The sequence below is a fragment of the Pleurodeles waltl genome, chromosome 12 (assembly GCF_031143425.1).
Source record: "Pleurodeles waltl isolate 20211129_DDA chromosome 12, aPleWal1.hap1.20221129, whole genome shotgun sequence".
Classification (NCBI taxonomy): Eukaryota; Metazoa; Chordata; class Amphibia; order Caudata; family Salamandridae; genus Pleurodeles; species Pleurodeles waltl.
Window position 1 is genome coordinate 34,682,948 of NC_090451.1, and position 26,402 is coordinate 34,709,349.

The 26,402-nt window shown below is 44.2% G+C and overlaps 1 protein-coding gene across 3 annotated transcripts in view; it reads left to right on the forward strand.

The window, feature by feature from the left end:
* Positions 1-11,682, forward strand: part of LOC138267584 (occludin-like) — a 57,681-nt gene extending 45,999 nt beyond the window's left edge. For 2 of the 3 annotated variants that reach the window (XM_069216643.1, XM_069216642.1), the window contains 5 exons: positions 4,946-5,118; positions 6,647-6,841; positions 8,701-8,872; positions 9,496-9,537; positions 11,134-11,370. In XM_069216643.1, coding sequence (XP_069072744.1) covers positions 4,946-5,118; positions 6,647-6,841; positions 8,701-8,872; positions 9,496-9,537; positions 11,134-11,235 — 684 coding nt within the window. In that variant the 3' untranslated portion in view covers positions 11,236-11,370. Of the gene's footprint in view, positions 1-4,945; positions 5,119-6,646; positions 6,842-8,700; positions 8,873-9,495; positions 9,538-11,133 lie in introns of all 3 variants that reach the window. The other variant, XM_069216641.1, reaches the window with a different exon arrangement.
* The last annotated feature ends 14,720 nt before the right edge of the window (positions 11,683-26,402 follow it).

A 26,402-nucleotide genomic window follows, 5' to 3' on the forward strand; every position in this document is an offset into this window, starting at 1 on the left:
GATCCACGCCTGAGCATACCCTCAGCCATCTCGGCTACATAGGGCATTCAATCAATTGATCAGTATATTTTAGAGTGCTTCCTGTCACCCATGAGGGTATCCATATGCTGACAGAGTCCAGTTGATTAGCCGAAGAGCCGTGTCTTAAGGGACTTTCGGAACTCTGAAAGTGACAGGGAGGTCCAGAGATGAAAGGGTGGCTCATTCCGTGTCTTCGCTGCTAAGTAGGAGAAGGAGAGACCTCTGCATCTGCTACGTCGAATGTGGGGGAGGGGGTTAGAGAAAGGGAAGCTGAGCAGAGGTGTGTGGTGGGCTGATGGGAGTTCAGCCTGTAGTTCAGGTAGGTGGGTCCACAGTTGTGTAGGGCCTTGGACGCATGGGTCAAGAGCTTGAACTACATCTTTTCTGTACAAGGAGTTATTGGAGTTTCCAAGATAGGGGGTGATGTGGGTTCATCTTCGACAGGGGGTCTTCAAACGGGGGGGAGGGCCCCACTAGCTCTGGTCAAAAGAATTATTATGCAGATAACAGATCTTTGTTTTAAACAGAAAAAAATGTATTGCATTTTTAAAAAGGTAACCGAACTTAACTGAAGTGTTTAATTAAGCCTAGACATATTTCAACATTGCCAACTTATTGGAATAATTGTGAAAAATTCTGATGGGGCCCCAATGAGTTTTTTCCACCTGGGGGCGTGGCATTAAAAAGTTTGAAAACCTCTGATCTAGGGAGAGCTAGGACAAATCAGGCTGTGGCGTTCTGGATAATCTGTAGTCAGAGGAGGAGGTGAGCTGCAATCCCTGCACACAGAGCACTGCGGTAGTCGAGTCAGTTGGAGATGAGCGCCTGGATGATGGTGCATCCTGAGCTTTGGGGTAGTGTACTGCCATTTGATAAGTTTTGTTTTGACCAATGACTTTGTGTTTCACCACTGCGCATATTAGTTGCTCAATGTTCACCAGTAGCACATGGTATGTTTTGTTCAGTTGAGCCGCCTATGGGCTTTGACATGGCATTAGCCATTACTTTCTGTATTCAGTTGAGCCGCCTATGGGCTTTGACATTGCATTAGCCATTACATTCTGTATTCTGCCTATTGGCTTTGACATGCTGTATCCAGTCTAGCCGCCTATTGGCTTTGACATTGCATTCCTATTGGCTTTGACATGATGTATTCAGTTTAGCTGCCTATTGACTTTGACATGCTATTAGATATTCTGCCTATTGGCTTTGACATGATATCATATATTACATTTTGTATTCAGCTCCGCTGCCTATTGGCTTTGACATGATATTCAGCTCCGCTGCCTATTGGCTTTGACATGATATTATACATTGCATTTTATATTCAGCTCCGCTGCCTATTGGCTTTGACATGATATTATACATTGCATTTTGTATTCAGCTCAGCTGCCTATGGGCTTTGACATGATATTATACATTGCATTTTGTATTCAGCTCAGCTGCCTATTGGCTTTGACATGACACTAGACATTGCATTTGATATTTAGGTTAGCTGCCTATTGCCTTTAACATGACATTGCATTTGATATTTAGGTTAGCTGCCTATTGCCTTTAACGTGGAGTTAGACATTGCAGTTGAGAATCCAAGCTGTATTTTTCCAAGCTGTGTTTTTGCACCAGAGAACCAAGATGTTTTTCTCACAGTAGACTAGACATGATAAGAGAGAGTACATGGGTGTTGTTTTTTCTTCGCTTGAGCTTGGGAACAGGAGTAGTCTTGGAGACCTGGCCAGTCTCCAAAAGGCTTGCTCAGTTTCCCAGGTCTGAGAGGAGGGGGCACACCTTTGTAACGAATGTAACAGGCTGCAGAGGGTCAGATTCGAATCTGCCGGACCTCGTGCTGGAGCTTGGCGCAGGCTACCAGCAATCCCGTGTGGGTAGATGAATCTCTCTTTCTCGCGGCTGACAGGGGTCATCAGCTTGCAGACCTTAGAAAGATGAAGCTGTAGATAATTCCCACACGGTGAAGTATTTGTTTTGCTTTGCATTCAATATCTTATAAATATAACCTGCTGTGTATATTGCAAACTGATATATTTTGTTTGATTAACGCGGACTTGAAAGCTACTAATTCGTCATACATAAAATATTGTGGTTGGGGAAGAATTAACAACAATAAAAGTCTTCTTTGACCTCAGAAGTGCATTTCTGTTGTGTTATGTTAGTGCTTAGAAACTAAATAAGAGGAAAGCACTACAGGTAGCCATCTGAATATCTTATGAAGCATGCAGAGGATGAAGAAGCAGGAGGAGGAGACATGGTTAGTTTGTTGCCCAGAATGATGCCTGGGTTCCTAGCGTAGGTCTGAGTTCTGAGGGCCACCAGGATACATCTCATGGGGAGCTTTTGTTTCCTAAGATCAGTACCTCTGCTGTGTCTGTGCTGAGCTTCAGGCAGTTGTCCTTCATCCAGTTCACGACGTCTGTCATGCAGTTGTGGGAGTTGGTTTTGCTGTTGGTGGTGTCTTCAGAGAGGGAGGGGATGAGTTGTGTGTCATCGGCGTAGGATATGATGTTGAGTTTCTAGGCTTTGACAATGCTGGCCAAAGGTGTCATGTAAGTGTTGAAGAGGGTGGGGTTGAGCAAGAATCCTTGGTGTACTCCACAGATGTTTTCCTTGGGTTTGGAGGTGAAGGGCTGAAAGCAGACTTTTTTCGGTCTTCTGGTGACAAATGAGGTGATCCAGCTGAGAGCGGCTCCTTGGATGCCTCTGTTGTTCAGCCTTGTCATGAGTGAGTGGTGGAAGACTGTGCTGAAGGCTGCTGAGAGGTCCAGGAGGATCAGAGCCGGTGTCTCTCCTCGGTCGAGTAGGGCTCAGATGTTGTCGGTAGCCGCAATGAGGGCTGTCTCGGTGCTGTGGAATCTGGATTGGGAGGAGTTGAGTGGGACGTTCCGTTTCAGATGTGAGTAGAGTTGTTGTTTGATGGCTTTTTCTAATACTTTGGCCGGGAGCAGAGAGATCGGTCGGTAGTTGAGCTCACTGCAGTCTGCCAATGGTTTCCTTAGCAGGGTGTTGACTTCTGCATGTTTCCAGTCCTCGGGGAAGGTGGCCATGGCAACTGAAGTGTTGAATGAGGTGGTGAGCATGTGTCTGATTCTGGCTTCACCTAGGTTGAAGATGTGGTGAAGGCATGGGTCGGTTGGGACCTTAAGTGGACCGAGTTCGTGATGGAGGTGGAGTCCTGTGGGGTGAGCTGGCTCCATTTGGTTAGTCAGATGTATGTGGTGGTAGCGAGGTCATTGCGTTGCTTAAAGAAGTCTGTATCCTTGGGCTGGGGTTTGAACTTTCTGTAGATGTTGGCAATTTTGTCGTAGAAGACGTTTGTAAGGTTGTCGCAGAGTTTCTGTGAGTGGGTAATGTTTGTAGCAGCTGAGGGGCTGGAGAATTCTTTGACGATGTTGAAGAGTTCTTTGCTGTTATTACAGCTTGATTCGATACGGGAGGCTAAGGCACTTTTCTTCGATTCTCTCAACTGTCTGTGGTAGAAGTTGAGGGCTGTCTCGAATGCGGTCTTGTTGGTCATGTCCTTGCTGGTGAGTCATCTCTTTTCCATTTGTTTAAAGTGTTGTTTACGAAGGTGCTCTAACAATTGAGACTCAGATGCATTGCCTAGCATGGCACTTTGAGCAGCTACATGAAATCATGGAGATTTATTAACATATATTACAGAATAGACACATTCTAGAGTAATGGTAGACACTTCAGTTAAGAAAAATACCTGAATATGTACATATTGGTTCACTTGAGACCAAATATCAATAAAAACAGAGTGGGTATGTAAGTGCCTGTTTATGAGAGTGAGTTGGTGTTTGAATAGTTGTACAGTTGAGTGATTGAGTGTGTAGGTGACTGTAATAATGAGTCAGTAACTGTGTTGGTGACTGTATGGGTGAGTGTGTGGGTGTGTCAGTGTTTCTACAGCTGATTAACTGGATGTGTCACTACAATAGTGATCTATTAATGGGGTGCGTGAGTATGAGTGAGTGTGTCAGTGGGTGTATGAGAGGGTGTGTAAGTAACTGTATGAGTGTGTGAATACCTCAGTAGTGTATGGGTGAGTGTCAGTGGCTGTTTGACTGAATTAATGTCTGTATATCACTACTCTTAGGCATCTCTGAATAAGTATGTGAGTAGGTGTGTGTGTGTGTGTGGGTATACAACAGTCTGTATCAGCAAATGAGTGGGTGTATGACTGTTTGTGAGGATGATGTCATCAGTGATGTCACTGACCATGTAATGAGTGATGTAATATGTGAGGTCAAAAAGCGTGCATTACAGGAGCACCAGTTATAGTTAGCTGAGGTACCTATAACTACAGAATTTCTACAGTTTTGTACGTGTAAATTCAGAACCTAAAAATAACGTTCATGTAACCTTTGGTTTTTCAGTGAATTAGACATATATATATATATATATATATATATATATATATATATATATATATATATATATCTCGATATGTATAATGGGCTTACTCTAGCAATCCCAAGGTGCTCTTTTAGGGGGTAGAGTGTGGTCGAGCAGCCTTGAAGAGTTATAACGGAGAACAGGGGAACTAGTAGCTAGCTGGAACACTTGTAGTCACATCTTCTAAGGCAAAGATCTTTGATTAATGAGGTGATGAGTTAGAAATCTCTTGTTCAAACAATTGCACTTTTGTGTAAAAAAAAGATGTATCCATCCGCCATAACATGCCTCATAGATTAAAAATTCCTTTTGACCATGCCTTAACTGGCACCTTCTCCCCTTGTTGAGGATCTCACTCCAGAATGGAGGCAGCAGCAGAATTCAGCGCCTTGAGACCCTATGGGTGATTAGCCATGCTTTACAAATTCTCGATTGATTGAATCAGTGAGTATGCCCCTCTCTTCCTATGAATGCCTTCTTTGTTTCTTCAATGGGATACTTGCTTTCCTCCCAGGTGAAGAATGTTGGAGAGGGGACCCCTGACGACACAGCCACCCTGACCTACTCCGAGAAGCCACTCAGCCCAGTTAACGCCGCCAACACCATCAATACTGGCAGCAGCTACAAGGTGAAGGAAAATGGCTACTTCGGCCCGACTAGCACAGCGAGCTACCACAACAGCAGCAGGTGAGTGACTGGCAGAAAGGAAAGTGGGCACCGGTAGAGTTAAGAAACTGGCACGAATGGCACCAGCTGCGTGGACTTGGGGGCATGAAGATCCCCTGGGACAGACATGAGTGAGGAGTATGCATGTGTATGTCACAAAACAAGAGACCGAAACAAAGATACCAAAGAGATTTAACCAGGTAGGTGTTCCAGCTAGCATCAAGCGAGAATAAATTGCTAATCCTGCACATGGCCTTCTTCGATGCCAGCTTTTGTTATATATCCTGGTACGGTACACCCAATCTTTCAACTCCTACATTCTGTTAGAGTAGAGCCTGCAGGTAGAGCGTGTGCAGGTAGAGTGTGTGCAGGTAGAGCGTGTCTGGCATCAAACTGTGGCAAGCTGATATGTACAAAAATAGCTAAGTAAACAATTGGTGCAAAAGCCAGTAAAAATGTATTGGTTGTCAACCACGAAATAAGGTAACAAGCCTACGAAGTGTCGAATGGCAATGGGGTTGGTGACACTGTGGAGGAAGTTAAGTATAGGAAAGCAAATGCAAAGATGTACACACACACACGTATATATATACACACACACACATATATATATATATACACATAGAGCTTGTACAGCACCAGTTCGTTTACAGCAAAGAAAAGGGAGATGTGAGCAGAAAGTGCTGCAGAAGACATACGGATGGGGCCCTAGTTGTCCAAGCTTCTCCCACATGCAAACATGCAGCATAAACACACTGAGATGTGCCTTGGGCAGAAGCTGTTCCAAAGGCCTTACTACACAGATAAGGTACCACACGTGGCAGGTAATACGACTAAAAGCATCCCACACTTATAGCTTGGGGGACAGCAGGGCAAGCACCTACAGCAGAGGCAGCAATAGTGAAAATGGTTCTTTTGTAAGGCTGGGCAGAGCCTGGGCAGCAGTGCACCTTCTCTTGTACTGACCGTGCACAGCAGGAGCCCTAGCACAAGCTTCCATCACATAGACTTAGGAGGCACGAAGCAGCAGCGGCACAAGCTTCTGTCACACACAGAGCAGACAGTAGCAGTGAAACTGCCCTTCTCAAAAACCCCTTTAGATACAGGCCGCTTTATAAGCTTCACTTACACATAGGACTTCTACGGAATGATACACTTGAACACTCAGCTTCTTCCATGTCAATTTCCACAAACTAGCACAGAACTTGCATAGACACTTCCTCACACAAAAGGTTTTTCTCCAGCCATCCCTAACCAGGCCCACACAGGGCAGTGCCTGGAAGTGTCTCATGTTGGCATGTTTTGCCCACTCAGGCACCTATGGGTAGAAGGTCAGACCTCAAAATATCACCAAAGTGAAGATGTTTGGGCTTCATCCTTCCAATACAGCATTATCGAGCACACATGGATGACTTTTCGAAAGGAAAGCATGATCAAGTAGATTTATCTCCTGCGGAAAGGTATCCCTGCCTCACAATGTGTTCTCTAGGACAGCTCCTTCTGGAGACTCACTTTTATGATGGTAATGTCTTCCCTCTTTCCACTCTAGCACCCCAACAGCAGGAGATTACCCTGCAAGAACCTTCAGCACCACCACTGAGGAGAAAGAGACCCCTAGCAGGCCTGCAGCTCGCAGGGGAAGACGCAAGAGACGCAACCCTGAGCTGGACGAATCTCAATATGAAACGGACTACACCACGGCCATGGAGTCCGGAGACGACCGCGATGAGACCGAGTGGGACAGGTCTGTACTTCACAAGCATCCTGTGAGGCAGAGAGGGCTGGTCTGGGAAGAAGTGGCCAAGTGTCCTCTTAGAACAGGCCAGAGGCTACACCTTACAGCTTAACCTTCCTACAGGGTTAAATGTTACAGGTCAAAGGTCTCCCCTAAGGCGCGAGATTCCTCTTGCATAAAGCAATGCAAATCAGAGGTCTCACTCTAGTCCATGATGTTCCGACAGGGCTATACTACAAACTTCAGAGGTCACATGTTACTCCATAGTACCTCCATTAATCTAAGAAGCTCTTCTCAGAAATCATACCCTGTTCCATAAAGTATCTAAGAAGCTAAGCTTGGCCAGTCCTCGGGCACATTCTTTCAATGTGGCTTCTACCAAAACATTCTGGCCGGCATCTCCTGCATGGTGCCTTACTCACCCGCAGCATACCAGGGTTTCAGAGGCACTGGCCCACTGCACGATCTCTGTTTTCCAACAGGGTGATTGACTCTGTTTTATTCCTGGAAGGTGAGTGTAGAGGACGGAGTAAAAGAAACACATTATAGGTGAATATATGAAGGAGGGTCCATAAGTCTGCCAGTGGAGCTAAACAGATATTGCAGTACTGTGGACTTGGGCCCTGACGCAATAGCAGGAAACAGATAAGGTAGTGATGGTCTCAGCCACGCCTTCTACAAGTATGAAGAGAGATGTCTGCCATCTCTTTAGAAGGGGACAGATGTGGCTGTTCAGAGTCCAAATAACAATGTTTACACAGAAAGCTGATGAGTGAATGAGGTCTCGCAATAACACAGCTGGCGCCCTCAGAGTTTGCTCAAATATGACCCATCTGATGACTATGCTCATTTGGTCAACATTGTGAATTTATTCGATGTTTGGCAACTGGGAGACAGGTCAACCAGATGACCCTCAACTATAGAACATGCAAATCAGATGGAAGAGCACCAGGACAGTCTGTGTGTTGAGCTGTTATACAGATGCAGTGCTTAATTTGTACAAAATAAAGTGCTGGGGCCCAGAGTTTTGTTCAGAAGCTAGTAGGTGACACCACTGAAGGTCGGTGGTGCCGAATACTAAGGCTGCATAGCCTTGATTGCAGGTCATGCCGCTTTAACCCACCACGCGACACTCACTGCCCCTTTATCTCACTCTTTCAGGTTCTCTTTCACCCCTGCGTCCTCTCTCTCATTGTTTTTCCTTCTTTCTCTTTCTTCTTCTTTCCCGCTTTTGAGTTTTTCTCTTTCTTTCTGAATCAGTTTGTTGAGGCAAACTAAGTGCTGATCCCCACAAATGGGGGTGCTGGGGGTAGAGGGGCACCTGCAAACACCAGTTCAAAGGAGGGACAGAGCAGGTGGCAGGCTCGGAGGCAAGGCCTGGTGGTACTCAATGGTGAACTGTTTTTTAAATCCAGAATAGGTCTGATTTCTTGGTACGCTCAATGAGACGCGTGCTCAATTTGTGTTATGGTCGCCGAAGAGTATCCTCCCTCATCTGCTTTCTTGAACACCGGCCAAGGAGGAGCGATTCCCTACTATAAGCAAGTTTAATATCTACTTTTTCATATTTGAGACTAAGGCAACACTCCATTTTCCTTTTCAAGGAACCTGTAGTAGCAGCTTTTGTGTTTCTGTACAGGCTAATACCAGATGTAGTATGACTTGGAGAGTAGGAAGTTTTTCTTTCAAGCTCCCTCTTCCTCTAAGCGTGTGACCAGTGGCTCGAGTCATGGCCGCGCCTGCTTTCTCCCACCGTAGAATGAAGCTCTGGGTCTGTCCTGTGAGACGGTCTGAACTGAATCTCCTACTAAGTACCAAGTCTGTCGTATGCTACAATGCCCTCACCTCTCCCCTGTCTCTCTTGGCAGTGTCTACCCTCCGATCACCACTGATGAGCTTCGCCAGGAGTACAAGAGAGAGTTTGATCTGGACTTGAAACACTACAAACAGATGTGCGCCGAGATGGATGACATCAATGACCAGATAAACCAGCTCAACAAGCAGCTGGATGGCCTGTCCGAGAATAGTCTGCAGTACCAGGTACCGGTAGAGATTCACATTATCACAGTGCAGCCGGTTAGCACAGTGTTTGGACAACTTGATCACAAACTAACTTTACCATGCTCTCAGTTCTACAATTTCTATACCTGTCTGTGTCTGAAAGAAGCTTGCACTACTGCTGCTCATGATGTACCTGTTTTGCATCGGAGGGAAGCTGGTACTGCTGCTGCCCATGATGTACCTGTTCTGCATCTGAGGGAAGCTTGGACTGCTGCCCATGATACCCCTGTTCTGTGTTTGTGTGTCGAAAGGGTGAACTGCCTTTGCAAGTGCTGAACATGTTCTATGTGTTAAGGAAGCTTGCCTGTGCTATATCTTCTCAATGTGACGGTAACATGTATTGCTGCTGCTTGTGCTGTGCCTGCTCTGTGTAACAAATGTTGCACTCTGGTTGCCTCAGCTGTGCAGGCTTCATGTAGGTGACGACTGCTTGTCTGATTACTACGATGAGCTGGGGAGATGAAGCAAGTAGATACGGCTCGACGAGCTTCCAGTGCACGAACTTGAGGGGCTTGGGCAGCTTCCATAATTTGTGTACACGCTTATGTCCCACGCAAGCATAGATAAAAGTAAACATGTGCATGTTTTTATTTTATTTGCAGGGAGTGGCTGAGGAATACAACAGACTAAAGGATTTAAAAAGAGTAAGTATGTCACTTGAACTACTGTAAACTAGAATTCTGCAAATGTCTTGCTCTACAGTCTACAGTATTCCCCACTCCCCAATCTATTGTTTAAAAAAAAAAAACTGATGTATAGACAGACCATTTGCATATATACTATCTTACAGAAGATTCTAAGAATTATTACTTGCTCACTGTGCCATCTACAGCAAAACATCAGGATATATTTCACTAAAGGAGTTTTATAAGCATTCTACCGAACACCGAGAGTGTAACATATTCCCAGGTGTCACTGTTTGTATTTCATTCTCTTCAACAAAATATTTAATTGCAAACAAACTGCAAGAAATGTTGTAGAAAAACTTGAAATTCCTTTGCAACAATCTTTTTATGCGTACATGTAAACCTCGTATAATGGCTCAGTACAACTGCTGCAAAGATCTGTGCATAACCGTAACGTCACCGTTACTTTACAGTCACAAGTTGTATAGCATGTAGGGTAAGGACTTGGACTTGAGGCTTGGCTCAGCATTTTTCGGCTTTAGTGGGTGATTATTTGGGTTTGAGATACATAATTTAAGTTACACTCCTTGCTTGACTGCTTCTGTTCTGGTTCCCCAAAACCCAGACATCGAAAGGCTGAAATCTGTTAGAAGCACGCACTGCATGAGAGACGGGCACTTATGGAGTAGAGTTGGAATGCAATAAGCCTAGAGTAAGAAAATATAGAGAACATGAGAGATACAGGAGTCGAGTGTGGGCATCACTGACAAAAGGAATGTGATGGCAACAAGGAACAGACAACAGAGAATTAGCAAAGAAGGAGACACCATAGACACCAAATGGAAAGCCACTCAACCTCCCTGACTGGGTGCAAGTCTCAAGCACTGAAGCCCAATGTCTGCTATAAGGCGCAGGTTTTACTTCTGGGTGAACAGTCTCACTCATTGGGTTCAAGACTCCCCACGCTTTGCAGCATTGTAAGGCATCTGGTATGGGTTTCACTTCTTGGAGCTCACGGTCACGCTCTGGGTAATCTCTGGCACTCATCGGGTGTAAGTCTCACTTCTTAGTGCACAGTCTTACTCGTGTGGCATGAAACCACACCTCTGAGTATAGTCTTACTCACTGGGAGTGAGTCTCTTTTTTGGGGGAACATTATTAACACTTCCATTGAATTTAACAGTTTGCGTGCCAGAGATCTCGGTCCAAGCTCCCTAAATCTCAGTCCTTGGTCCTAGGAACTCTGATAAGGCTTTTTCTGGGGATTCCTGGCCCTAAATGTACGGGTGAAATAGGAAGAGGTAATGCAGCTGTTGTGCCAGGGGCATGAAAGACTCTTTTGTTTGCAGTGATCATTGAAAAAATATGGGGTTTCTCTCTCCCTGTCCTGCTTTAGGTGTGAGAATGTGAGATTACAAAGAGATAGAACTGGCAAGAATGAAAAAGAGAGAGTGGGAGAACACAGTGGGTGAGGAGGGAGGAGAGGTCACTTCCCTTAAAAAAAAAACACAAAAGAATTGTGACTGTCGACATACCGTGGTGGCTGTGGTGCACAGGAAATCGTGTGACGACGAAATGATTTTGATGGCTCACCAGCTCTTTTTGTTCTTCTAGACTCCAGACTACCAGACAAAGAAACTGGAGACCAAGCACCTTCGGAAAAAGCTCTTTCACCTCAAGCGGATGGTTGGTGATTATGACAAAGCAAGAGGATGAAGAGGACACCGGAGCCCAGACAGTCCTCCTTCCCCCATTTCTGAGCAGAGTGTAGAGAATGAACAAAGTTCTACTTTGAAGTGTGAACATTGCTAAGAACCATGCCAAGGACCTTTGCCAAAAAGAAGCTCCCATGCATTTTGTCTGTACACATGTAGGGTGCAGCTAGAAACAATTTTGGGTTTGAAATTTTTGAAGTGCGGACTCTCGCATAGGATCTCACCATTCTGAATCTTCTTCCTACACCAGCCTGCTGGCTGGCCTCAAATCAGAGAATAACTCAAAATGGCAGGACCCTGCACGGACGGCAGTCTGCAGATGCCTCGCTTGTTCATACTGGCACTTCTGCACGCTTTTCCACTCCAGAAAGAGCATCACCGATACCAGCACAGTGAGTGATCAAGCATGGGCTGGTGCACATAAGCATGGATATTCCAGAGCTTAGAGAAACAAAGTTAAAAAAATTAAAATCTAGAAACATTAGACAGTTAGACACAACTAAATATTATTTTCCCACACTGGGACTTATCAATCACCTTGCGAAGGTATCCCTGAAATCCCGATTACTCACTCCATTAGCTTCATACACAATCATTCCATTACATTTCATGTGGGGTAAAAAGGCCATAAAGATGCTACAGGTGAAGAGTGAAGCTCCGCGTAAGATGTAAGTGCTGGACAAGAGATGGAAGCTACACAAGCAAAAGAACAATTGGACACAATTCGAAACCAAATAGAGAAACGTGACGGACCAGAAATTTCAAGAATGTCTAAGATATTTTACACTCGGAGTAAACTCTATAGTAGCAATAATTGTGACTTGCCTAATCTGAGTCTAGCCGTATGTATAGATAGTAGCAAAGTGTATCGTCAAGGAGCTCTACTCAAAGGGCTCCGAGCACTCAACTGTCCAATTTACACCCCCCTTTCCCCGATCGAGAAGTCCAAAGATACGGCTTTGGTCTCCTGAAACCACTGCACATCTCTTCCTTTTATGAGTTACAACCGATATTCCAACTTTCTCAAAACTACTGAAAACTCAACTCTTCTTGTAAACATTAAACCCATCTCATCTTGCGTGAAACTGTGTATTGTACCCGAACCTCAAACACTCTTAACCGATCTACTGCTGACTACCAACCCATGAATAAGAAATCCACACCCTCACCCTTTCACTCACCTGCCCCATCAATGCCACAGGTCATATGCCAGGCACATAGAAAAATGAAATCTTCATCCTGTGACATGGCCTATATCTACCACAGAATTACTTTGTATGCTCTCAACCATTTGTGGCGTGGTAACACCGCACATGGCGTATTGCACTATATAAAAATACATGAATAAAGTAACATCATCAATGGAGGCTCAAGCAATAGCTCAGCTAAAGTTATGACCTTCTTTGGTTCTGGTGACGTCACTAAGTAGCAGTCCAAGAAATTGCAAAATTGTATTTAATCTTGAATGAATGAATGAATGAAGATCCATTTGTAAAGCGTAAGTGGCTGCTCCTGAAGGGAGCGTCCCGGGCGAAAGCCCATTACAGTAACCGACATGTAACTACAACTCTCTAACAAGGAAGGTCTTCAGGCCTGTGTTAAAGCAGCTTTCATTTTTGTCTCCTGTAATTGCTTTGGCAAGGGAATCTTCAATAATAATACTTTGTTGTCTCCTATTTTTAAGTATTTGTTCTTCATAACAAATTTAAAACATATTTGAAGCAAACGAAAATATGGACAGGCTCACTTTTTAGAAGACTGAAATAGGAAGGCCCAGGGCATTGTCCACATATATAAAGCTGGTATTTAAGTATCCAGTTTTTATATATTGCTTCATATTGCCATTTATTTTCTAGACACTCCCAAATTTGGAAGATAAGAAATCAAAAACCAAGGACCTAGAGTGCACATGGTCAATTCACATAATGTGGCAAAATGGAGTGGGATTCGAGTCTACAACTGATGTCATACCCATCAACCCACAACTTTTAAGAGTTTTCCATAAAGGCATAGCACTTATATTCTCCGGTTGCACCAAGCTATTAATTAAGTCTAATTAGATATCCATTTAAAACACTGATACTCAAAGTACAGCCTGGGAACCACTTGTGGCCCTCCTGACCTTTGCATGCGGCCCCTGCTCAACAGCAGCACTGGGCTGCTGTTTACTCCAGTCAGCACTAACATTAAAAAGATGTTATACAAAGATGCTAACCTTTATTTAAAAGTTAACTAGAGTGAGAGAAAGGAAGTAACTGGGGTGCTCTGCACCGCTTAACTTCAAGAACAGCTTAAATTTCAAAAACATCTTGCAGCAAAGTTGTAAAAAAATGCGAAGTCTTTTGAAAATTCCAAAAGTGCATTTCATTAACATACAGAAGCGTTTCCCTTTATCATTGGCGCATTTAAATATTTTTTTTAAGTGATGCTTTTCAAACATGAATTTAGAAACATCCATTCTTCGCCCCCGCACTGACAACAATGCCAGTAGATAAGTAAGAGGCAAGTCAGATATTATGTACACCCTTTGGGTGGCCTGAGTTGCTATTATACGTGAGCAGCTTTATAATTTATTAAGTCAAGAGAAGGTTTTGTACAGGGCAAGTCATGAAGCCTTGTACTTAGAGATCCTCTCATATGTGATAATGAAGAAAAGGGAGGGAAAGTGAATTAAAACAATGCCTAGGATCACACAGTTTGGTCAGGTGGGGAAGCTGGGATTCATCCCAGGTTTTCTGGTTTCACATTGTGCAATTCAGCCATTACATGTACATGCTTCGCTTCCACTACACACCCACCTTACCCCTCCTCCCCTCCTGTACCCCCAAAAACACCACGTGACCCTGCTGGAATCACTGCAGCCCTCTGTCACACCACAGACCAAACGTTGTGGCCACTGGGACAACTTTTGTGAGTTCCCATGATTTAAGAGCTTCATTTTCTAATCTGCATCACCGACAGCAAGGATTTCTGAATTTTTCTGTTTCATTTTGTCTAGTTAGCTTTCAAGGTCTAGGCTGTTCCTTTGTTTGAGGATGTTTAGTTGGGACTTAAATTCCAAATGTTCCCTTTGTTTGATGGTATATGGCTGGATTTTATATTAGAATAGGTCTGTGTTTGATGATGTCTGATTTTTAGAATGATACTTTATCTAAGGATGTCTGTTTGTCTGACTTTTAGATTCCAGGCTGGCTCTTTGGTCATGTTTGGCTGGGACTTCAGTTCCAGTTACCCTTTGTTTGATGGTTTGTAGCTGAGATTTAGATTTCAAAATGTCTCTGACTTTGATGATATCGGTATGAATTTCATATTTCAGAATGTCCCTGTGTCTGATGAGGTTTGTATGTGTTTTAGAGTCCACATGTTTGATATCCGGTTGGGTTTCAGATTCAAAATGTCACTGTCTTTACCAAATTTCTGGCTGTATTTTAGACTACAGAATTCCCTCTAAGTGATGATATTTAGCTGGGTTTTTGGTCCCAGATGAGCTCTTCTTGGGTGAAATGATTTCAAATATCACACTTTGTTTAATAACGCCTGTTAGGTTTTATGTTTACCAATGTCATCTGGCTTTATCAAGTCTCATTAGGTCTCAGAGATGCTGTTTGATCTCTGATTAGGTTTTAGATTTCAACGTATCTCTTTGTTCCATAATGTTTGTTTCAGTTTTATATCCTAGAATGTCCCCTCTTTAATGTTTTCTGCTTTGCTTTTAAAGCCTATTGTGACATCATTCACTGTCGCCCCTTTAAGCAGACTGCTGGACTTGAGCACGTCAAAAATTATAGGTCAGGGAGTTTAAATCGATTAATGAATATGTACTACTACAAATTACTACCACTGCATGAAATGCTCTACATTTCAGATCAGAATACCAACATTTGCCAATAAAGCCTTTCTCATGACCTTTACATGCCATGATATAGCTTGCAAGTAGGTTCCTATTGGAATCACCGCTAAAGGGAATAATCATAAGTTTCATGTAGATACGTTTTTCGTTTAAATCTAATTTTTTGCCTTAGTATTTGGAACAAATAAGTTCTTGAGTTTTTTTTCTTGTTTTTGATTAACTCTTGGTAATAACCTTTCAATTTAATGTATGCCTTTGCTACTTGCAATGTATGTGCCTAGGTCTACATCGTGCAGCACTATGTAATTGAAAATTAGGATGCGCTATTTTAGGTCAGACGTTCCACACAATCAGTTGTGCAATCTGTATTCATTCTGGTCCAGGGCGTGTAAGAAGTACTAATATGCAGAAATGGCAATTTGTAATATTATGTTAACAAGGCAAAGTCAAACTTTTCATGGACAATGGGGAAACTGCGGCCCTCATCCTCCTGGACCTCTCCGCAGCGTTCGACACTGTCTGCCACCGCACCCTGGTACAGCGCCTGAACAACACCGGCATCCAGGGGAAGGCCCTGGAGTGGATCGCCTCATTCCTCGCCGGAAGAACCCAGAGAGTCCGCCTCCCCCCGTTCCGGTCAGCGGCCACCGAAGTCATCTGCGGAGTTCCACAAGGGTCATCGCTCAGCCCCACCCTCTTCAACGTCTATATGAGCCCCCTCGCAACCATCGCACGTCAACACAACCTCAAGATCATCACCTACGCCGACGACACCCAGCTGATCCTCTCCCTCACCAGCGACCCGGACGCCGCCAGAGCCAGCCTACACGAAGGGATGAAAGACGTCGCCGAATGGATGAAGAACAGCCGCCTGAAACTGAACTCAGACAAGACGGAGGTCCTCATCCTGGGATCATCACCATCCGCCTGGGACGACTCCTGGTGGCCCCCCGCCCTGGGAGCCACCCCCAAGCCAACGGACCACGCTCGCAACCTAGGCTTCATCCTGGACTCCTCCCTCTCGATGACCAGACAAGTCAACGCCGTCTCATCTTCATGCTTCAACACCCTGCGCATGCTTCGAAAGATCTTCCGGTGGATCCCCACCGAGACCAGGAAGACGGTCACCCAGGCCCTCGTCACCAGTCGGCTGGACTACGGGAACGCCCTCTACGCCGGCACCGCCGCCAAACTCCAGAAGAAACTCCAACGGATCCAGAACGCCTCAGCACGACTCATCCTGGACATCCCCCGACACAGCCACATCTCCGAACACCTGAGAGACCTGCACTGGCTCCCCGTCAACAAAAGAATCACGTTCCGACTCCTCACCCACGCACACAAGGCCCTCCACGACCTGGGCCCCAAGTTCCTCAACAGCCGCCTGACCTTCCACAAGCCCACCCGCCAGCTCCGCTCCGCCAGCCTCGCTCTCGCCACCGTCCCCCGCATCCGCAGAGCCACCGCCGGAGGAAGATCCTTCTCCTACCTGGCAGCCAAGACATGGAACTCCCTCCCCATCCACCTCCGGACAACGCAAGACCATCTCGCCTTCAGGAAGCAACTCAAGACCTGGCTGTTCGAGCAGTAGCGTTTCCCCCCCCCCCCCCCAGCGCCTTGAGACCCTCCGGGTGAGCAGTGCGCTATACAAATGCCTTTGATTGATTGATTGATCAACATGTGATTTTCTAATGGTTGAGCCATTTTGCAGAGTTTTTGCTAATCAAAAGGAAATGTTATTAAAGGAAGAGACACTTAATCTCAAGTAGTAAAACAGAAATATGATCAAATAGAATAAAGATTGTGGACAGATTAAAAAGAAATACCACATTTCATTAAGACCTCAGATCTCCCCTCTTCAGAATCTCCTGCAGCAGGAAATTGCATTATCCATTATACTGAAAACATCAGTGGTTACAGATCACGTGCGTGTGTGTGTGTGTGTGTGTGTGTGTGCACGGGTGCGTGTGTGTAGGTCTAACGGATTGACCAAGGTCAACTGTAGGACACAATAACATTGCTACACTGAAATAAACATTAAATTAAATGCCAAGAAAAGTAAACTCCCCTTGATATCATCCCAACCCTACTCCACCGTTCTTAGCAATGGCTTGACACGCTACGCTCTGTTCATCCTTGATAATGCCAAACCACAGGGCTTCACTCTTCATTCACCTTCAGAGTTGAACCTCTCATCTGAAAACAAGACCTCAAGTGTGACCTAAGCAGTGAAATCCCCGAGAGTTGGCTATGAAACTAATCTAATATTTGCAAGAGTATTTCCAAAAGCTCACTGTGCTCCCCTCAGGGCTTCCTTGCATGCCTCCGCTCGCTTGATCTCATTGACTGACTGCTCTGACCAGGTCTGTTCACTCCCTACGGGTGGCAGATAAATCTACAAACTTGCATGCTTTGTGTACAAACTTTTAAACTTTGATCACTACATACAACAGTAAATAGAAGATTTTGAGACGTTCTTAACAATATGGTAGCTCAGATACTGATATCCTGGAGATCCGTGTATTTAACAAAATACTTTTTACTACCCCCTCTCTAGATGTGCTCCCTGAATTTGGGGTGCTATTCTGGGTTTGAATTCACTTTCTTTTTATCAATCCTTCACTCCACACTCTATGTAACCCGTGGCCTCCACCCCTCGTCGTCCTCTGCATGTCCTGGGTCTCCTGGTCCGCTCAGGAGTGCGGGCTGGCAGCTGACATCTTGCCCCTGGCAGTCCCACTGCACGCACTGTGAGCCTCTGTGGCTACTCCATTGTCAACAATCTTTTTTTAATGCAACCACCTCTGTATTTTATTCTGATTAACTTTTGAATATTATTTTCTTTTAATATCCACGACTCTGTATTTGTTTGATATATTATTGTATTTATTATCATGCAATGTTCTCTCTTTTCCTTGTTCCCTTTTGTACAGTGCCCTGATGCTTTTGGGGCTTGTAAGCTCTCTACTAAAATGTGTAATAAATTAAATAAAAAATTGACACTTCTTCATTGTAGAAAGGGTCTTGAGATTTACACGAAATCATCAAAAACAGGCAAGCCACTCGGAGTGGGAGCAACTGCTCCACGTGAGTCTGTGCAGGAGACTTGCGAGCACCTGAGATCTGGACCCAACCAGAGAGAGCAGCAGTTTTGTCAATGGTGACTCTCAGGGAACATTCAGTGTGGGAAAGGGGAACATGGGCTCTCTAATTTAGAGAAGAGAGAGAGAGAAGGGAACAACACAGGAACGTTGTCTGGACAACTTAATTGTTTACCACTCATACAACCCAAAAAAGGTGGTCTCACCTGTACCCCTCAAAAGGAGTACAGCGGCCGCACTCCAGGCGCTGGAGCACGGAAGGTGTGCCCCGGTGCTGCTGGCCGGAGTCTGGTGCTCAACAATACTCCGGTCTGGGTGTAAGTACAGATATTGTTATCAATAGAAGCATGCATGTTGGTGAGATGATAGACAGCTGGAGGCAGAGGTGAGTCACGTGCCCTTGGCACAAGTACTCTGCAAGGTGCAGAGGGTGAATGCGGCTGGGACAGAGGTTACTTCAAGTACACCAGTCGCAGGGCAAACTTAAGAATGGAAAACCACCACAACACGTATGTGCACATGTATCACATGTCGCGCATTGCGCGCCTGACATGAGCATACCCTCCTTTTTATAATTAATAAACATGTAAATATGTAACATATGCTTTGCAAGTAGCAAAACGAATGTTTGCGATTAGAATTCTTTTTTAAGAGAACGTGATGAAAACATCCCAGATATGGTGAAAATATGTAGTTCTCGGTTTATCTTTTTACTTCCAGTTCTGTGAATCGTACGCCTCTGCTATCCTAAGCTGTGCTACAAACACTATTTCTGTTGTAAAAACATGTCAATGTGGAACTGTTAGACTATTACCTGTAAATAAATTATGAACTCCAACCTTACCTGTTGCAGATACACTCAATTAATGTTTACAGAAGCAAATGCGTTTAGTGCGCAAATGGTGTTTCTGCCGCTTCCAAACACGCCCAGGAGTGCTAAGTGCTCTATGTGGTGCAACACTTTTAGACATTTATGCTTTTTTTTTTTTTTTAGCCCATTGCACTTTGCACTTTGGAACTTCTAGGTTTGCCATTAAGGCTGTAAAATGTAAGTTCAAAAACCCAGCCGGTAGGTGCTTTTGGCCAAAAGGCCAGGAATGGCTGAAGGTGCTATGGATGACAAGGGCAGCTCTACAAGCCGCAAGCATGGGTCATGGACTTCATGTCGACGCCTTCACATGGGACTGACATCTTGCTTCATGACTGAAAGACAACACTCGGCCATTACACGGGTGACTGTCTGCTGTCAAGCTGCACAGCTGAAGCTAGAGGCAATGGTTGTGTGTGTTGTGAAGGCAGGAGAGCACTGATATAATAATCTCACAGAGGTCATTTTGCTTTTTTTGGCATGGTATGATGGTTTCCTTCCTTCTTCTTATCAGGTTGGGAGCCAAAGCGAAAAACTAAAGTGAACAAGAGAAGACGACGGACCTTCAAGCAGGAAGGTACAAATAAAAACCTTGGAACACCTTTCCGAAAACATGCGCGCAAGGAATAATGCTTGTCAAACCCACAAGGAGCGGCTCCTATGGGCTCCCAACACATTTCCACAGTGGACATATGGATTTTGTAACTTAGGAACAATATCCTAGCACTGGTGGGGTAGACATGAAATCTTTCAGGAATCTTGTTGGCGTAAGACAGGGTTCTGCAAAGTCGGTCCTAGTGAGCGGGTCCATGCCAGATTTTTAGCATATCCACATTTAGAAACAAGATGTTTCAGAAATCTACATTTTTCTAAATGGGGATATGCTAAAAATCTGGCATGGACCCGGCTCTCCAGGACCGACTTTGCAGAACCCTGGTCTAAGAGATATGACAAACAAATGCATATAGCAACGGTCAACTACTTAAAATAAGAGAGTGAAACAGAAGATTTGAAGACCTGTATTGTTTAATTCTCCCACAATAGAAGTTAAAAACTTCGAAAAACACCAAGTTAAGTTAAACACATTCATCTAAAGAAAAGAGGGTTATCTCATGATTGAGATGAAAAGCTGACAAATCTGGATTAAAAAAAAACATAAATACGGCTATGCAAGTTAAGCACTTACTTGTGATATGTGTTTGTATGTCTTTATACAGCGCAGCGCAACCCAGCCTCATTTCAATGCGCTTTACAAGCCGACAACATTGGGGATCAGAAATCTCCTTTATGAGAAAAAGGACAAAGCTATAAACGAAGAGCTAAAATAAACTAGACCTGCAACAATACTGAAAGTGACAAAGTACAAAAAAGGAAAAGGAACAAAGAACCATTTAAAATTGAGCTACAGTAAAATCTATGCTTGATATCACTAAGTAGCTGTATTTTATTTTTTTTAAACTGCAGTAAACACTATATAACAAAAACAAATCCAGTTTTTGCAATGTGCAAACAAACTCAAACAGAAAGCACTGAAACCAGTAAAAGGAACTTTCGACTGCAACCATTGAAATTTAGGAATAAACTTGGCTTTCCCTTGTATTACTATAGGCCTGATTAACAGTTAGGCAGTCGAAAAACCCGACCGCCAGACCTGTGGTGAAAAGACCGCCACGGAGCTGGCAGTCTCCCCTCCGGCCCCATTACAAGTTTTCCCCTGCTGAGTGAAAAAAGGTGGAGGGGCATTGGACACGAGTCCGATGGGGCCACACAGGGTGCCCCCCTAGCATGCCCGGGATGCGCACTGTCTGCACAGCGGATAGTGCACATTCCGACTGTGCTGTGGGAGGGGGGCCCTGCACTGCCCACGACAATGTTGTGGGCAGCACAGGGGCCTCCCTGTGGCCCCCAGCACTTGTTCTCCACCAGCCTTTTCATTGCAGTTCAACTGCCATGAAAAGGCTGGCGGAGAACATGGTTGTAATCAGCACAGTGGTGCGGACTTCAGCATCGCCGTGGCTGATTACAACCACAACCGCCGTCATCTTGTCAGCATCAGAGATCCTGGCGGAGACGGTGGTCTTTTGGCGGCACCGACCGCCAATCTCGTAATGTGGCATTTGGACCGCCACAGCTGCGCCACAACTCGTAATCAGGCCCTATAATGCTTTTAGCTGATGATGCCTTAATTTTGCATCTCATTTTGGGTTATGTGATGTCCACAAAAAGGTCAAAAGAATTACTTCACAAGGTGACGTAGCCTCAACAGGCGTGTGCATAGCAGAAGCAGTGGCAGGTTAAGATGGAGACCGAGGCTGTGGAATCTCAACATGATAATATGTCAAACTTTGTACAACCCCTTATTTCTATAGGTAAATGCTTCAGACTTGTTGAGCTCTGCACAGAGCTCATGCTGAGAGACGTTAAAAAAAAGTGGAGGGCTTAAATAGTGGGAGATTTAAGAAAGAATTGGCCCTGTGCATATTACTCCCATATAAATCAAGGAAACATGAATGCACAGTTCCAAAGAGATCTAACAAATATTGACCTAACCCTAGCCCAGGGAAAATCAAGCTACGGTTCCTGTGAGTAACCTGAATCAGGAACAAGTGCCCTCACTCACCAATAGGTGATAACATTAATCATTGCGCTTTGCTTCTCGTCAGACCAGCATTGCAATGTCTGATGGGCCCCTCGTGGGGGATCTTTGCTGGAGATCTTTTGAAGAAAAATGCAGAGAGTGAATGCAATAATGTGGGACTGGGGTAGTTTGCATGAACTGTTAAAATTGACTAGAAGGACCAAGTAGTGAAATGTTTAATGAAGATATGGGCCTCTGTCAAGATTTAAAACAATATAGATAAGGGGAAGAAAGAATGTCAGTCTTCCCTATTCAAAATGTAGTGTTAAATGTAGATGAGTCCTATAGTCTAGAGATCAATTATGTGTAAGGCAAAGTTGGATATCCCTACACTGCCCAAACAGAAAAATGTCAACAAGTTTAAAAAAGTCTAAAGAGATCTGGGTGTCATTTGTCAGGACCTACATTTAATCATACCTAATTCTCACGGCTGTAATAAGTTACGTTTGTGAAACAGGAACCTAAAAGTAAAGAAAGAATTCAACATGAACACAATGATGTAGTAACATACAGTGTTGAAAAAGCATGCCAGTGTAAAACCTAACGAGGATCTCTCATGGTGCTCCTCTGACTTGTCACAAGTTCTCACCCTCCCCAAATTAAAGGATGGGCCTCAAGGGAAATAGCGGAGAGCCTATGTGATCACGCCAATATAATAATCAGCAAATCTGGAGTATAAGGAAGAACAGAAGTCAATGCATATCATCATTAAATATCTTGGGACCGAATACATGAATCAAAAGTACTCATCTATACATGAACCAAATGTATCAAGGGAAAACCAAGGGTCTAAAATTGCATAACGTAATGTGAGCAATACATGGTGTATATAAATCTTAGGTAGTCGAATATGATGTTGATGATCAGCCCTCATCTACGTGACCATATGTATGTCAAAAAACAAGGTGGTCATATCTAGGTGAACTCGATATATGTAATGTAAGTCTGTATAAATAAACTTCAAAAAAGTAGGGAAAATTATTTTATGTCGGGTGTATCACAGCTCCCACCAAGGTACATATGAGTAATACATTAGGCTGACACTGTTGCGCTATAAACAGTGTTGTCCACTGTGTAAATTTACAACTCCCACCAAGGACTAAAATAAATCCTGAGTGTTAAGGACATCAGATAATCTGATCGTCAAGAGGCAATCATAATGTGGGGCCTGCTGGGTCCCGTATTCACACGTGGTTCAAGATCAGCACACTCACATCATCAATACACAAATATATGCCCCACATGGTTTCGTACATGTAACCTGGAAGTGAAATGTGCAGACCACTCATGTCGTAATGAAGTCGTTAGTAATACAACGTGGGGTCTCCGGGTGTAGTAAATATATCTAGGGCAGATCGAAAGCACCATCATGCACACGTCAAACTAAGTCACCAAAAGTGTGACAAACACATCAAAAGTATCCCAAGGTAGGGATCCTGATGGATGCCATCAACAAAATGTAAGGCTCAGGAAGGGGGCACCTACTTGGTTGATGATCATAGCTGGCGTTAGCACCTACCCCAGCTCCGCATATCTGGAAATGGCTCCATTGCGGAGAGACCAATATTTAAAAGCGGGTAGAGTTTGCTACGGAGCATAAACATCAAAAGGGGACTAGCGATGCTAGTTCTAACACATAGCGGTCATCATCTTAAAAGTCTTTGTAGAGTCTGGCTCAGGAGCATAGATATAAAAAGAGGACTAGTGGTGCTCGTCTAGACTGGCGGTCGCCATTTTGGAAAGTCGAAGTGAAGTGAAAACGCTTGTTTTGGAGGGAGGCTGTTTGGTATGGGGCAAAGAAATGGAAAAGACGATTGGTGGTATTAATAGAGTATTGCAGCCGCCATCTAAAGAAGACTAATACTTCAAAGCACTTTTATAAGCAGTCTGCTGTAAAAGTGTTCAATGATAACTATGTTAGTCCATAGGAATATTAGGTCGTCCCGTGTTACTTAAAGGAACCATGTTGAACTCAGGACAGTGATGAAGGTGGAGGCAAAAAAAGGAAGTGGCTGCCGGAAAGACACACACATGGCCCACATGCTGAAGTACGGATTGTCAATCCTATGGTGAATCTGGGAGAGAGAATCCTACCATGCCCCTGAACATAGAACAACAAATGTAAAGGATATGTATACATTCAAAAAATTGGGGTTACAATTCAAGTTCTGGTTGGGGGAAGGATCCACTGCCTATGCCCTCACAAAACAAGTATTGAATATCGATAAAAAAATACGTGGTAAAATCATATTAGTTCAGACCAGGGAACATCACTGCTAAGGCCCCTGATAAGGGTCCTCTGTCTATGCACCCAATGTTGTTCCTTCTCAAAGAGTCTTTTAGTACATTCTCTATTGTCCATAACACTCTCCAGGACGACCCATTTCATGTCATCCGGTGTGTGTTTGTGTTCAATGAAATGTGTTGTCAACTTTGAAGAGGCTCGCTGGCATTTTATAGTACTACGACATTAATTGATTCGTGTTTTAGCCATCCTGGTAGTCATTCCTATATATCGGAGATCGCAGGGGCATAGAATCATATAAACACAATTTTTGGTGAAACAGTTCGTATGCCTAGTCAATTGCCACTTATGCGTCTCCCCTAATTCTAATTCCGCAGTGCTCATAGACAAGAGACAGCCATTACAATGCCCGCAAGGATGGTGCCCTTTGACCTTTAACCAAGGGTGTGGCAAAATAGTGTCTGAGGTCTTTTTTCATCTGGGTCTAGTGTGTACAATGAGATCCCTGATGTTCTGTGTTCTCTTAAAAGCAAATAGGGGTTTTTCTAAGGACTCCCCGTGCTAGTCAAAATCGACCAATTCTGATTAATAGTCAAAATCGACCACTTCTGATGAATAATAATCTTGACATGATTACTAAGAGGTGTAAAAGTGGTCACACAAGTTCATCTGGTCTGCTTCACTTTCATCCAATCAGTCAATAAAGTCTCTCCCGGAATATTGCGGGCTCTTTTCCTGGCTTGTGCAATAACCCGTGGGAGGTGGTGTCAGTCCTTTAATTTCTGACTGAGCATGGCAGAATGTGTATGAAAATCATTGATGTCACCACAATTACGTCTCAATCTAAGAAATTGGCCAAAAGGTAAATTGTCCTCAAGGATCTCGGGTGATGACCGTCAAAGAGTAATAAGCTGTTTTTATCAGTCTGTTTGTGAAAGATGAAGGAGTGTACAATTCTGTCTTTCAATATGATCCGTAAGTCCAGAAGTGCTACCTCCTTGTCAGAAGTGGTGGCACTAAAACATAAGTGTTGGTCTAGAGCAGGGTTCTGCAAAGTCGGTCCTGGAGAGCCAGGTCCATGCCAGGTTTTTAGCATATCCACATTTAGAAAAATGTAGATTTCTGAAACATCTTTTTTCTAAATGTGGATATGCTAAAAACCTGGCATGGACCCGGCTCTCCAGGACCCTCCAGGACCGACTTTGCAGAACCCTGGTTTAGTGTATTGATCCAGTTCAAAAATCTACTGGCCTCATTTGTTGCACCCTTCCATACAATCAGGATATCATCAATATATCTTCGCCATAACCGAATGTTAGAGAAGGGTTGTGTAGGTTCCAATTTGTGCCTGAGAGATGATCAGTTCACGTGACATCTTTTAACCGCAACACCAAACACTCATATGCTGCAACGTAACACCCCGCCAACCTTAACGTTCTGAGTAGCTTACTTAATCACTCAGAAAGTGCTTTGAGGCCCTGTGGGAGTAGGAACCAAAGCCACACAGCAGTGCAATGTATTTAATAACCAATAATAAATATACACAAGAATAAAATTAATCTTCTCTGAAGAGCGCTTACAGGTTCTGAGCCTGTGGCTGCATCTTAGGAGCCAGTGCGCACACTGGTTAGTATTGCCACTCAAAATCTTCAGATGGTCATCCTTTACCTTTTCAGAAACCATGGGCAAACGTCAGAGATTGATGGGGTCTGCAGATAACATAAGACTCAAGGCCACGCAAAGCACCAAAGAGGTTTGCATAGAGAGAACCAGGACTAGTGAGACTGTGTATGGACCATGGCTCTCAAGCCCAGGCTCTTCCAGGCCGAGGACATCCCAACTGTCTTGTGGTTGAGAGCAATGGAGTGAACACGCAGTTAAATTACTGCCTTCGGACAAGCACTCTCAACGAAAGTTCAGGTCTTCGTGGGAGGCTGCAGTTTATGTGCCCAAGACAGAATACAGACTGGGTGACTTAAGGAGTCAAATTCCACTTGAAAGGAGTAGTGATGCGGGCAATGGGAGAGCCCACCTCCATTTGTCTTATTCTCTCTGGGTGGGCAGGGAAAAGCCAACATTATTGAGGACACACCGGACACGCATCTGCATAGTAAGAAGACATCGACCATGAGAGACATGGTGGGTGCCTACCTATTGAGGTAGAAAACAACTGGTATGTGGTCTGTGTTGTCACATTTGTATAGCGCTTCATCCGTCCGCTGAAGCCACAAAGCACTTCAATTTATATCAGGACCTAGGTACCCTTCAGCGTGTGTGATTGGATGGGTATTGGATGTGCTGTGCCCTATGTAAGAGATGGTGACGGCAGTGTGTGAGGTTCAGCGAAATGCTTCAAACAAGATGTGCCGCGCAGCACTCAGCTCACGTATGTTCTGTTGCAGAGTCAAAGGACTGATGCAACCACCCATACCTACTAATTTATTTGTAAACATATTCTGGATCTTA